Source organism: Dipodomys spectabilis, unplaced genomic scaffold, assembly GCF_019054845.1.
Source record: "Dipodomys spectabilis isolate Male_0828 unplaced genomic scaffold, ASM1905484v1 ptg000360l, whole genome shotgun sequence".
Lineage (NCBI taxonomy): Eukaryota > Metazoa > Chordata > Mammalia > Rodentia > Heteromyidae > Dipodomys > Dipodomys spectabilis.
Window position 1 is genome coordinate 356,147 of NW_024871037.1, and position 13,653 is coordinate 369,799.

General features: G+C 41.0%; 1 protein-coding gene across 1 annotated transcript in view; it reads right to left on the reverse strand.

Moving 5' to 3' along the window:
* Positions 1-13,653, reverse strand: part of Kif15 (kinesin family member 15) — a 47,093-nt gene that overhangs the window by 15,008 nt on the left and 18,432 nt on the right. Inside the window, exons 13-24 of the mRNA XM_042666090.1 lie at positions 13,269-13,478; positions 11,817-11,994; positions 10,658-10,799; positions 9,922-10,063; positions 8,981-9,157; positions 7,885-7,992; positions 7,506-7,611; positions 6,363-6,528; positions 3,831-3,981; positions 3,552-3,637; positions 1,340-1,409; positions 337-423 (exon numbers count right to left, since the gene is read on the reverse strand). Coding sequence (XP_042522024.1) covers positions 337-423; positions 1,340-1,409; positions 3,552-3,637; positions 3,831-3,981; positions 6,363-6,528; positions 7,506-7,611; positions 7,885-7,992; positions 8,981-9,157; positions 9,922-10,063; positions 10,658-10,799; positions 11,817-11,994; positions 13,269-13,478 — 1,623 coding nt within the window. The remainder of the gene's footprint in view (positions 1-336; positions 424-1,339; positions 1,410-3,551; positions 3,638-3,830; positions 3,982-6,362; positions 6,529-7,505; positions 7,612-7,884; positions 7,993-8,980; positions 9,158-9,921; positions 10,064-10,657; positions 10,800-11,816; positions 11,995-13,268; positions 13,479-13,653) is intronic.

Here is a 13,653-nt window from a genome sequence, read left to right on the forward strand (position 1 = left end):
TGGCCAGGGCTGGCTTCCTCAGAGCTCAGATTTTCTGTGATCCTCAGATCTTAGCCTCCTAGGTAACTAGGAATTACAGCCATGAGCCAGCAGGCTCAGCAACAGCTCCTTTGGCACTTCTGGAAGCTGAGTAAGGCTTAGCTGGACGTGGAAGCAGACAATGGTGTAGGAGATTAGAGCACCAAACTAGCATTTACAAAGAAAATGCAAAAACAAAGCTAGGTGTGGTAGCCCATACCTATAATCTCAGGATTAGGGAGAGTTCAAAGCCAGACTGAGGCACATAAAGTCTGTTTCAATAAACAAACAGGGGAAGAAAGAAAATTACCACCTTACCTTGTCAGAATCTCTAGACTTTTCCAAAGAACTGATTACTTTTTCAGTAGCGAGCAAGCTCTGTTCTAGTTTCTGCACTTTCTCCATCTATGGGGGGAAAAAAACCAAGTTTTTAGAAAAAGAATTAAATCACATACATTAAAAAAATCAAAGTGTAAGCGGGCGCTGGTGGTTCACAACTGTAATCTTAGCTACTCAGGAGATTAAAATCTAAGGATTGTGGTTCAAAACCAACCCCCACAGAAAAGTCCCCATGAGACTCTTATTTCCAATTATCCATTAAAAACTGGAAGTGGCACTGTGGCTCAAAGTGGTAGAGCACTAGCCTTGAGCAAAAGCAACTCAGGGACAATGCACAGTTCAAGCCCCTGGATGGGCAGGGTGTTGAGGAATGGGGAGAGGAAGGACATGATCATGGTATGTGTGATTTCAGATACTCAGGAGTGGTGGTTTAAGTCTGTATCTCAAGATAAGCCTAGCCTACAAATATATACTGAGATCTATACTGAAACCCTAGTCTCATAAAACTAAGAACGTAGCTAAGTGGTATATTGCTTGCCTAGATCAAGGGCAAGGCACTAGGTACAATCACCAAGACTGCAGGAAAGTAAACAAAGGAAGATAAACCTTCCATATTTTTAACTAATTTCCAACACTGAAAGAAAGCTGAAATAGGTTTTTTTTGGTTTTTTGTGGGGCTTGAACTCAAAGAGCCTGGATACTGTGCCTGAGCTTTTGTACTCTACCACTCTGAGCCACACCACCCCTTCTGGTTTTCTGGTGATTAACTGGAGGTAAGAGTCTCATGGACAGCTGGGTGCTAGTGGCTCACGCCTGTAATCCTAGCTACTCAGGAGGCTGAGGTCTGAGGATCATGGTTCAAAGCCAGCCACCAGCACCAAACAACTGAAAGTTTTTTATAACAAATCTCTGTAGATACCAGGAAAAAAATTAGTTACAGCCTTCACAACAAATTCTAGAGTCAGAAAAATAGGAAATTCACCTGTTGTTCACACTTGGCCATTTCTTTCTGTTTCTCTTGACGTACAGTTTCAAGAACTTTTAAGATTTCCCTGGAAGAAAACAATTATAGTTTAGTTTTTTGTTTGTTTTTATGATGTTGGTCTTGGGGCTTGAACTCAGGGCCTGGGCACTGTCCCTGAGCACTTTTGCTCAACTATCGCTCTACCAGTTGATCCACAGCCCTACTTTCAGCATTTTTGGTGCTTAATTTGAAGGTAAGAGTCTCATGGACTTTCCTGCCAAGGCTAGCTTCAAATCATCCTCATATCTTAGCCTCCTGAGTAGCTAGGTTTATAAACAGAAGCAACTGGTAACTAGCATCCTTTATCTAATTTCAAGTAATGGCAACAGGAATCAAGTTAGTTCAGGTGAACTTAAATGCAATGTGAATGAACTTTATTAGGCACATCCTCAGCAATGGGCAGAGGATAGTCTGAGTGTTCCTATTTCTTCAGTGAGAACCTATTTTTATGCCAGAACTTTTTTCACCGAAGTGTGTACTACTCAATACAATATGTAAAAACATATAGGATGTATTTATTATTGTCTTCTGTGCTAGAAGCTAAATTCCTTGATCACAGCTTCACTGCTATAACATTCTAGCATTCACCATAGTACCACCTAGCTTGTTGGCTATGAATGAGACAATGCTAACTATCTCGCTAGATATATGATCTCTATTTACCTCTGCATTATCAGGACCTAGAAGAGCTACCCTATCTTTAAGTATTGAATGAAGGAACAAATAGTTCTCTTTAGCAGTTGTAAAACTACTAGTTGATTTTCTGAGATTACTAAGGAAAAGAAGTTGGAGAAGGGGCAGAGTATTCCAGTAAAGGAGCCTGGAAAACACAAGAGAAAGAACAAGGAGAATTCTGGTGTTGGTGGCTCATGCTTATAACGCTATACTCAGGAGGTTAAAATGTTGATATTAGGGGCTGGGAAGGTGGCTCAGTGGTAGAGCGCTTGCCTTGCATACCTGAGGCCCTGGGTTCGATTCCTCAGCACCACATAAGCAAAAAGAAAAAAGCCAGAAGTGGTGCTGTGGCTCAAGTGGTAGAGCGCTAGCCTTGAGCTGAAGAGCTGAGGGACAGTGCCCAGGCCCAGAGTTCAGGCCCCACGACTGGACCAAAATAAAATAAAATAAAATGTTTATATCAAGGTTCAAAAGCCAGCATGGACAGAAAAGGCCATGAGACTCATCTCCAGTTAACCACCAAAAGCCAGAAGTGAAGTTGTGGCTCAAAGTAGTAGAGTGCTAGCTTGAGCAAAAGAAGCTCAGGGACAGTACCCAGACCCTGAATTCAAGGCCTATACCTTACCAAAAACAAAAAAACAACAGGTGGGATTATCTTATTCAACCTAATAGACCCAAAATGTGATCATTTCAACATGTAGTCAATATAGAAGGTTCTTTGTGCCTAGTGTGGTGGTGCATGCCTGTAGTCCCAGCATTTGTGGAGGTGGAGGCAGGAGGACTGCTCGTTTGAGGCAAGCCTGGGTTACATTTAAGTTCTAGGCACTATTTAGCACTAAATCTCAGGGCGGTGCCCAGGCCCTGAATTCAAGCCCCAGGATTGACGCACAAACACAATAAAAAAGCAGGTAAAAGAAAATCTGGGGGCTGGGAAGGTGGCTCAGTGGTAGAGCGCTTGCCTTGCATGCATGAAGCCCTGGGTTCGATTCCACAGCACCACATAAGCAAAAAGAAAAAAGCTGGAAGTGGCGCTGTGGCTCAAGTGGTAGAGTGTTAGCCTTGAGCTGAAGAGCTGAGGGACAGCGCCCAGGCCCAGAGTTCAGGCCCATGACCGGACCCAAAAAAAAAAAGAAAATCCGTGGCAAAAGTCACACCCAACTTCCCAGTAATAGAAACATGGTTACAAGTCATATCATATATACTCTAACTTATTTAAAGAAGGTACTGAGTTCTGATTAGTACCTACCATAAACTAGTTATTAAATGCTTTGAAGAAAGTAGGTTTTTTAAGTATAGTCATTTGTACGAAATAATCTGTGATTCATTTTGGAATGCTTTGAAAGAGAATCTTTTTGTTTTTAATTGTTATTCAGCTACATACTCAGCTGAAGTAACTTTTCACAGTGATACCAAGGGAAAAAAATCAACAAGGTGAAGTGTTGAAGTCATGAGTAATATTCTAGCATCAGCCAATGGAATGATCAATAGCACTCACTTTGAATTGTTTTCTTTGTCTTCTTCAAACTGTAATGATAATTTGCTGTTGCGTTCTTTCTCTGCCTCAAAAAGCTCCATCAAATTCTAAAAGACAAGCTCAGATTAGATTAAATGACTATGACGAGCCATGTAGAGTCAACATGCATGGTGAGTACCTTGTGGGCCACAGGTACTGTGGTCAGTACAAAAAGGTACAGAGTGCTCAGGACAGTTCCTGCCTTTCCCCCTAGAGGGCAGCCACAGACCCATGACACACACACTACCCTTTCTCGCTCACATTCAGGTCCATTTTCAAAGTTTCATTTTCTTGTTTGCAGTTCTGTAGGTTTTTTGAAAGCTGGTCGATTTCAAACTTCATGACTTCTTGTAAGTTTTCGTAGGAATCCTGTAGGCAGGCTTGGTTCTCAAGAAGCTTTTCATTTTCCAACCTTTACCAGGAAAACATTTTCAAGGGGTAAAGAGAAACATTAAATATCTTTCAGCCAGTTAGGTGATCCACAATATAATCTATTCCATCAGCAGATCATTCCTCATTCAAGACTAGACATAAAGCTCCTGGAGGACATTAAACGAAAGATACATGGCAGCTATTTGAGAGCAGTTTGGTGGGGATGGACAGCCTCCAGCCGGCCACTTCTTCATCCTTTCTCATGAGGCTTCGTCCATGCAGGCATAATTGGTAATCCAGGGTGACTAAACAAGTACCCTAAGCAGTAAGCACTAATTTCCAAGTTTTGTCGATAGCTCAACTCTAGCCAATGCGTATCCATTCTTCCAACTCTAGGAAGATTTCTGTAAAATGAAGGTTCTAATCTGAGCAAGAGGGAAATTCTCTCAGCAAAGAATGATGTATGGCTTTTTCTGTTTTTATTCTCTTGTCCATCTCGAATACGTTGTGATGACATCCATGCATCAGCCAAGAATGAATGAAAATCTGATCACTACCCTATGCAAAATAGATGCCTTGGTTTATACACAGAAAGTTATTAGATATGGAGCTATCTACATTATTCAAATATGACAAGAATCAAATTACAAAGAGTAAATTAGATGCTAGAAGATAAGTAGCAGAAAATGGGAATACACACATGTACCTCTTGTATACAGTAGGTAAAAATATTCAATAAACATGTGGTATTTGCCAGATGCCAGTGGTTCATGCGTGTAATCCTAGCTACTCAAGAGGCTGAGATCTGAGGATTTTTTTGAAGCCAGCCCAGGCAGAAAAGTCCCCGTGAGACTCTTATCTCTAGTTAACCACTCAAAAATCAGAAATGGTGCTGTGGACCAAGTGGTAGAGCATTAGCTTTGAGCACAGAGGCTCAGAGTCCAGGCCCTGAGTTCAATCCCCACAACCAACAACAACAAAAAAAACAACAACCACATACTAGTATACTGCTATTTCCTTCAGAGGTCTTAATAGCCTGAGTAACACACTGGAAAATAAATAATAAATGTAAATTAAATAAGAACGAGTAAATGAATTAGCCACTGCCAAAAACCACACATGTTATGTATTACATTCTATCCAATATAGTTAAAAAGCTAGGAGGTACATTAATACTTTAAGTATATAGCTAAATAAACATTCTTCCCCTCCTCCCCCCTTTTTTTTTGGTACCAGCCCTGGGGCAGGCTAGCCCAGACTACCACTTGAGCTAGAGCTCCATTCTGGCTTTTTGGTGGTTAATTACAGACAGATCTCGAATTATCTTAAGGAATATCCCACCTGGGCTGAATTCAAATTGTGATCCTCAGAGCTCAGTCCTGAGTAGCTAGAATTATATATAGGTGAGAGGCACTGGCACCTGGATTTTTTTTTATCTACTTACACTCTGGGAAGTCAACACAAGGAAATTAAAATACACTGAGATTACTAGTTGTTTAGAAAGAAAAAAAAAAGGTTACATAAAAATAGTCTGTGGCCAGGTGCCAGTGGCTTACTTCTGTAATCCTAGCTACTCAAGAGGCTGAGATCTGAAGATTTCAGTTTGAAGCCAGCCAGGGCAGAGAAGTCCATCACAGACTTTTTTTTTTTTTTTTTTGGGGGGGGGTCTGGTCATGGGACCTGAACTCTGGGCCTGGGCGCTGTCCCTCAGCTCTTCAGCTCAAGGCTAGTGCTCTACCACTTGAGCCACAGCGCCACTTCCGGCTTTTTTCTTTTTGCTTATGTGGTGCTGAGGAATCGAACCCAGGGCCTCAGGCATGCAAGGCAAGCGCTCTACCACTGAGCCACCTTCCCAGCCCCTTATGACAGTCTTATTTCCAAGTAATAACCGGAAAACTGGGATGGCACTGTGGCTCAAAGTGGTAAAGCACTAGCCTTGAGTGAGAAATCCCAGGGACAGTGTCCAGGCACGTTCAAGACCCACAACGAACCAAAACAAAAATAAAAACAAAAAACTTGGGGCTCAGAATGTGGCTTAATGGCAGAGTGCTTGCCTAGCATGCATAAAGCCTTGGGTTGGATTCCTCAGTACCACATAAACAGAAAAAGCCAGAAGTGGTGCTATGGCTCAAGTGGTAGAGTGCTAGCCTTGAGCAAAAGAAGCTCAAGGACAGAGCTCAAGCCCCAGGACTGGCAAAAAAATAAAAAACTAAAACTAAAACTAGTGTATAAAGGCAAGATTAGATTCAGTCATTCATAAGCTAAAGCAAATAAATGCCATGTGCAAGAAAAGACAGTATATCTTGTGATAATTACCAATAAATTACTGTTTGTCCCAGCAGTTTGAGTTAGGTTTACATCACTCACATTTCAAGTAGCTCAAGATTATAGCCAATCAGACATGGTGAATCACAACTCTACCTGACATTGTCGAGCTGAAGCTGAGCTTGCATGTATCTTTCAGAAAGTTGGCTGAATTCTTTCTCCTGACTTTCTTTGAATGAACTATACTCCATTTTCACCAAAGAAAGCTCCTTGTCAGCAGAATGAAGAACAATTCGCAGATCATGCGCCTCACTTCTCAAAACTAAAAAGCACATAAAAACAAATCCTCAAGAGAGTTCTTTTAGAGAGAGAGAGAGAGTGTGTGTGTGTGTGTGTGTGTAGGGGGGTGTCCTAAGGGACTGAAATCAGAGCCTGGGCAATATCCTTGAGCATTTTTGCTTAAGGTTAGTGCTCTACCACTTGAGCCACATCTCCACTTCTGGCTTTTTTGGTGCTTAATTGTAGATAAGAGTCTCACAGGACTTGCTGCTGAAACTGGTTTAGAAACGTGATCCACAGATCTCAACCTCTTGAGTAGCTAGGATTACAGGGTAAGTCACCGGACAGCTCAACACAGTTAATTAAAACTTCTTTTTTGGTTGGTCATGGGGTTTAAACTCAGGGCCTGGATGCTCTCCCTGAACAATTTTTGCTCAAGGCTAGCACTCTACCACTTTGGGCCACAGTTTCATCTCCAGTTTTCTGGTGGTTCACTGGAGGTAAAGTTTCACGAACTTTCTTGCCAGGGCTGCCTTTAACTGTGATCTTAAGATCTCAGTCTACTGAATAGCTAGGATTACAGACAGACGTGAGTCACCAGCACCTGGTTCAACACAGTCAATTAAAACTTTAAGCAATCCAGGTACCGGTGGCTTACCCTATTGTAATCCTAGCTACTCAGGAGGCTGAGATCTGAGAATCTTGGTTCAGTGCCAGCCGGGGCAGGGGCAAGAAAATTACATGAGACTCTTATCTCCAATAAACCACTTAGAAAACTGGAAGTAGCACTATGGCTCAAGCACTAGCCTTGAGCTGAAGAGCTGAGGGACAGCGCCCAGGCCTAGTTCAAGCCTCACGATAAAACTTTTCCACGCAAACTCAAGTCTGGTCGTCTGATGACAGTAACAAAAACATCCAAGCAACCAACCAACAACATATGGACATTCGGTTAGGTGACTGAAAAGCAGTGGCATTACTACATTCTTGCTGGTCACAAGATCCCAGGCTGCTCACACTTACAGTCATTCTTGGTCTGGGTATCTTGAAGCTGCTTTCCGAGGATATTCAAGTGTGAGAGGTGGTCGTGCTGCTGTTGGGCCCATGTGGTTCTTTCTGAAGAGAAGAGCTTTGGGGAAGCGACACGTTCCATTAAGACGGTGCATCGAACTGAGTTACCAGGGTCACACAATGCATGGACTCTGCGGGTGAGCCTCATGCTATTTGAGGCTGTGCTCCACACACACCTCTTTTTTTCCTTTGTATATTTTAATAATACTGTACAGAGGGGTTACAGTCACATGAGTAAGGTAATGAATACATTGGCTATCGAGCGTTGTTACCTCCTCCTCTGTTTTTTCCCTACCATCCCTTCCCTCCCCACCTTCCCAACCCCCCTTACCTCTTGCATCTGGGCAGAATGGTGCTCTAGCTTGTCAACCTGCTGTTGAAGCTTCAGGTTTTTATGCTCTTCTTCATCCAATTTCACTTGAAGAGCACTCATTTGTTCCTGCAACCCAACCCCAAACATTGAATTTGCAAACCTTTATGTTTTTTGGTTTTTTTTTTTTTTTTTTTGCCAGTCCTGGGGCTTGAACTCGGTGCCTGGGCACTGTCCCTGAGCTTCTTTTGCTCAAAGCTAGCATTCTACCACTTCAGCCAGCAGAATTCCTAGATTATCAAATTTCACAAGTTAGTTCAAATACATTAAAACCTGTCAAAATTTGCTCTATAGTAATATTCTGTAAAATATTCTCCTCCCTCTCTCCCTTCCTATCTTGCTTCATTTTTGAGACTCACGTTCCTACCATGTTTCCGAGGCTGCTCTTAAACTATAAATTCTCGTTCTTAGCCTCCTTAGTGCTACAATTACAGGTATGTACTACCATGTGCAACTGTACTTTTGACATTTCTTAACATATATAGCACTAGGTAAGTGAACCAATTCTGAACCTTGAAGCTAGTGGTAGCTGGCTATGTTTTACAAGAGGGAGTCAAAGCTCACAGAAGAGTGAAGGATAATTTGCTGAAGACTGCAAGAGAGCAAGAATGGCTGCAATCCAGACATGTGTAAAAATACACATACTTTAAATGATAATCTTAAATATATCTGAACACAATGAATTATACAGTTAAAAGAGTTAAATGATCAGAGTATCAGTTCCTCAAGCCTATAATCCTTGGTATTCAGGAGGCTGAGATCAGAGGTTTAAGATTTGAAGCTATCCCAGGCAGGAAAGTTCATGAAACTATAATTAATAAGCAGAAAGCTGGACCTGAAAGTGTAGCTCAGGTGGTAGATTACCCGCCTTGAGGGAAAAATCTTAAGAGTCCCTTAAAATTCAAGCCCCAGAACACACACACACACACACACACACACACACACACACACACGCTCAGACACACAAAAGGGGTGACATAGATCAAGATGAATTGTAGTTATTTAAATGAGTATTTAATAAATATTTAATAAATATTTTCTAAAACTAAAACATTACCTGTACTGTTCTAAGCTCTTCAGAAATGGCCTCAAAAGCTTGTTCACTCATCTCAGGCGGAATTGGCTCATTTAATATGTCATGAGTTTGCAAAGAGGCCACATTGCCCACTTCAGGGGTTAATTTTGGTCCTGGTTGTGAATGCAGTTGATAAGCCTTGGTTGGTGTAGTTATAATCTATAAATAAGCATTATGGAAAAGAATATTAGCATACATAGAAAACAGCATATTTTGTACATAAACACAAAGCATAAAAATTTGAATTGTTTCATTGGGAAAAGTGTCATTAAAAAGCAACATAGAAATGAGCTCATGAAAAATTTACAAAACAAAATGCAACTTGGTAAGTTGATATCTACATTCAAACAAGGAATAAAGGAACAAGAAGAGCTATGTATCTAATATAAAATTAGGTTACAAAAACATTATATTCACTTATTCAGTAGTTAGCACATTTGTAATCAAAGAGAACACTAGAAAACAATACAAAGTCCAGTATGGCCAGGTACCAGTGGCTCACAACTGTAATCCTAGCTACTCAGGAGGTTGAGATCTGAGGACTGTGGTTCAAAGCCAGCCCGGGCAGGGAAGTTCGTGAGTCTTATCTCCAATTAACCACCAGAAAACCAAACATGGCGCTATGGCTCAACTGGTAGAGCCTTGAGCTGAAGAGCTGAGGGACAGTGCCCAGGCCCAGAGTTCAAGCCCCACGAGATTATTTTTAAAGTTCAATCTCTCTATACCATTCAAGAATAAAACAGCTGGGCACCAGTGGCTCATACCTATCATCCTAGCTACTCAAGAGGCTGAGATCTGAGAACAGAGGTTTGAAGCCAGCTGGAGAGCCCATGAAACTCTTATCTTCAATTAACTACCAAAGTCTGCCCTAAAACATATAAATATGTAGAGAGAGTGAGAGAGCATTGCTTCACATAACCTACCTTAAGTGTTTCAGCATGAATTTTATTCAGTTGAGAAACTTCTTGCCGCTTGCAAGCTTTTGTTGCTTCCAAAAGGTTTTCAAGATTCAGGTTTGCCTTTTGCAAAGACTGAAGCTCTGATTCCAATTCCAGCTGCCTCTTCCTAATAGATATTGGAAAGAAAGAATTGGAAGCAATAAGTAACATCAAATATTTGTAAAATACTTAACAGGTGATGTGGTCACACAACTTACAGTTATCTTTTTAAATAAGAAATACTGCTTCTATCATTAACCTTTATTTTTTCCAGCTGGGCAAAATAGGGTTCAGGTATGTGCAAGGTATTCAAGAAATATATATGGTGGAACACAAATTCAAAAGCCCAAATAGCTCTCAATAATAGCATAGGCAACATGCTATTTTAAAAATAAACAGGGCACCAGTGGCTCACGCCTGTAATTCAGCCTACTCAGAAGACTAAAATCTGAGCATCTTGGTTAGAAGCCAGCCCAGTTAGGAAAAGTCTATGAGACTCAAATCTCCAATTAAACACCAAAAAGCCAGAAGTAGAGTTTGGGCTCAAGAGGTAGAGCACCATCTTTGAGTGAACAAACTAAACACATGTAAACACTGAGTCCAAGCCCCAATACTGGAACCAAAAACAAAAAGTAAAATTCCCAATTAAATTACCAAAATTATCATGAAAGCAAATACAATTTATAAGAGGTGTTAGTATGCATGTCAATTTCCATTTTACCGAGTTAGTTCTTTGAATTCTTCATATTCTTGCTTTGAAGTATTCAGCTCTGACTGAATTTGCAGGAGTTGTGCTTTTAACTTTTTCGTGTTTATGAACGAATTTGGTTGTTTTGAAATTTTGGGAGAAAATCCTTGTTGACCTGATAATAAAAGGACAAACAGACACTGAGAAAAACAACAAAACTCATGTTCTGAGTACTCTAACCAGCATCAAGTTTAAGCTACAGGGAACAGAAATGAGAAACGGAGTGCAGCCTAGTTGTGGTGGTGGAAGATAAAATCTAACCACTCATGAGGCTGAAACAAGAGGATCTTGAGTTTCAGAGGTCCTATCTCAAAAAAGAAACAAAAATAAGGGGTTTGAAGGTGGTGCCTATAATGTTAAGTACCTATCCCTCAACAGGAGACAGAGGATGACACAATGTGCCAAGGAAGGATTAGAAAAGGGCACAGGACCAGGCACGGGGGCTTATGCCTGTCATCCTAGCTACTCAGGAGGCTGAGATCTGAGGACTGTGGTTCAAAGCCAGCCTCAATAGTAAAGTCCATAAGATTCTTATTTCCAAGTTAAGGAACAGACCCTGATTTCAAGCTTTAGGACTATAATAACAACAAAGGCACAGACACCTCCTCTATCGGGAGAAAGCTAACCAAACTAACCACTATGGGACAAGACTCATCTTCCGCTGAACAGAAAAACTGAACAGTTGAACTTTAAGGAATTGGTCAATAAATTACTTAGGAAGCAAGTATTGTCTATTAGATAGAAAATGTTAGTGTTCTAGGATTGTTTAATAGACTGAATAGGTCAGTCTATTGGGTTCCAGCACAGGCAGATATCACATAAAAGTCACTTAGAGAATGCTAGATGTTTATATAAACTGTGCTCTAAGAAATTACCACCACTGTTTTGCAAAAGTAGTAAGATTTAGGGTTTTAGAGCAGTTTAGTGCCTTGCCAGACATGCAGAAGGCTCTGGGTTTGATCATCTTACATACACCAACACACACACACACACACACACACACACACACACTCAGAAACGAAATGATATTGAGAGTATAGTTCAAGTCAGGCCCTAAGTTTAGTCTCCACTACCACAATAAACAAACAAACAAACAAACAAACTGAAGCTCCTCAGGATAATCATCAGTTACCTTCTTCGATTTTCTCTGTGCCGGTCACTTCTGAAAAAGCTTTCTGTAGTCTCGCAACAGTGTGGGCATCTATTTCTTGGGCCCTTTTTACAGGCTCCAGTAATTTCAGTTTCCTGTTCTCCTCCCTGAGAGAATGATTCTCCATCGCATACTTTACAACTCTAGGGTGGTGATTTATCTGTATAGAAGGATTACACAAATTATTTCTTATGACCGCTCCTGTAATGAACTAGTCTCACTAAAAAGCCATTAGAAAATAGTAGAACACCCAGGCAGTACTGGTTGTATTCTGCTGCAACTACTGTGAAGAAAGACTTGACATCTGCACTCGGATTGAAATAGGAGATCCTACAACTCTTCTTTACCCTAAGATGCATGAAACATTCATTCTCTCAGGCTCTGGGAGAGAAAAAGAAACACAAGCATATGCAACCTGGCCCATTCTGCACACAAAAGAGTAGAGCTAAATCTATGTAAGAAAAAAAATTACTAAAATGAGTAAAGAAACTCTGTCTACTAAGATTCAACTGTTCAAGGAACATTAATTGAAAAAGACAATCGGGCGCCGGTGGCTCATGCTTGTAATCCTAGTTACTCAGGAGGCTGAGATCTGAGGATTGCAGTTCAAAGCCAGGTGGGACAAAAAAATACACGAGACTCAGCTTCAATTAACCACTCAAAAACCACAAGGGAAGCTGCCGTTCAAAGTAGTAGAGTACTAGCCTTAAGCAAAAAGGCTCAGGGACAGCACCTAGGCCCTGAGTTCAAGCCCTACAACCTACAAAAAAAAACCCAAAAAACAAAAAATTAATATCTTTTTTTTTTTTTGGTCGGCCGTGGGGCTTGAACTCTGGGCCTGGGCGCTGTCCCTCAGCTCTTCAGGTCAAGGCGAGCGCTCTACCACTTGAGCTACAGCGCCACTTCCGGTTTTCTGGTGGTTTATTGGAGATAGGAGTCTCGCGGTCTCTCCTGCCCTGGCTGGCTTTGAACCGCGATCCTCAGATCTCAGCCTCCTGAGTAGCTAGGATTACAGGCGTGAGCCACCAGCGCCCGGCAATATCTATTCTAATCAAACGTGCATTAACATCTGTGGAGAAATACACAAATGCTGGTAACATAACAGTTTTGAGACCTTACATATTCCATTAGGAAAGGAAAAGAGAAAAAACAAAAAAGCAAGACCCCCAAAGGCTCAATTTTAAAGATACTTTGGATTTGGATCATCCTAATTAACCAACATGGCAAATTCTGCCTGGCTGACCAAGAGCAAATGGTATGCATTCAAGCTTACACTCACGCTTTTTTTTCTCTGCAGACATAATCATTTTAGAACAGGTGGGAAACTGAGATACATTTAAAATGTATGACAATAAAAAGAAAGGAAGGATATGGTGACAAATTTCTGCTAGCCTCCTTTTTGGAGACAGAAATATTCCACTGCTACGCACTCACTTGTTCTCGCAGAGTTTGGATCTCAAGCCTTAATTCTGAGAGCAAACACTCCTGCTCCTTAGGCAGAAAACTGCCCCGGGATTCTTTCTGGAGCTTCTCCAGGCGCATGATTTGATCTTCCCGGAATTTCACAATCATTTTATTGGACTGAATAAACTGTTCCTTTTTGAGGTTGAGGTCTTCCAGTTGGGTGATTTTTTCTGCCAGAGACTTAGAAATTCATAGTTTGGTCAGACATGAAGAATCATGCAGCTACCTTAAAAGTTTGCATAAATTCAGAAACCAACACTACGTTCAGACTTAATTTTAAAATGTAAAGCTAGATTTTCACAGCGTCTTATTAATGTGATGCATTTATTTCACTCAGTAAGGAAATAAAAAAGCA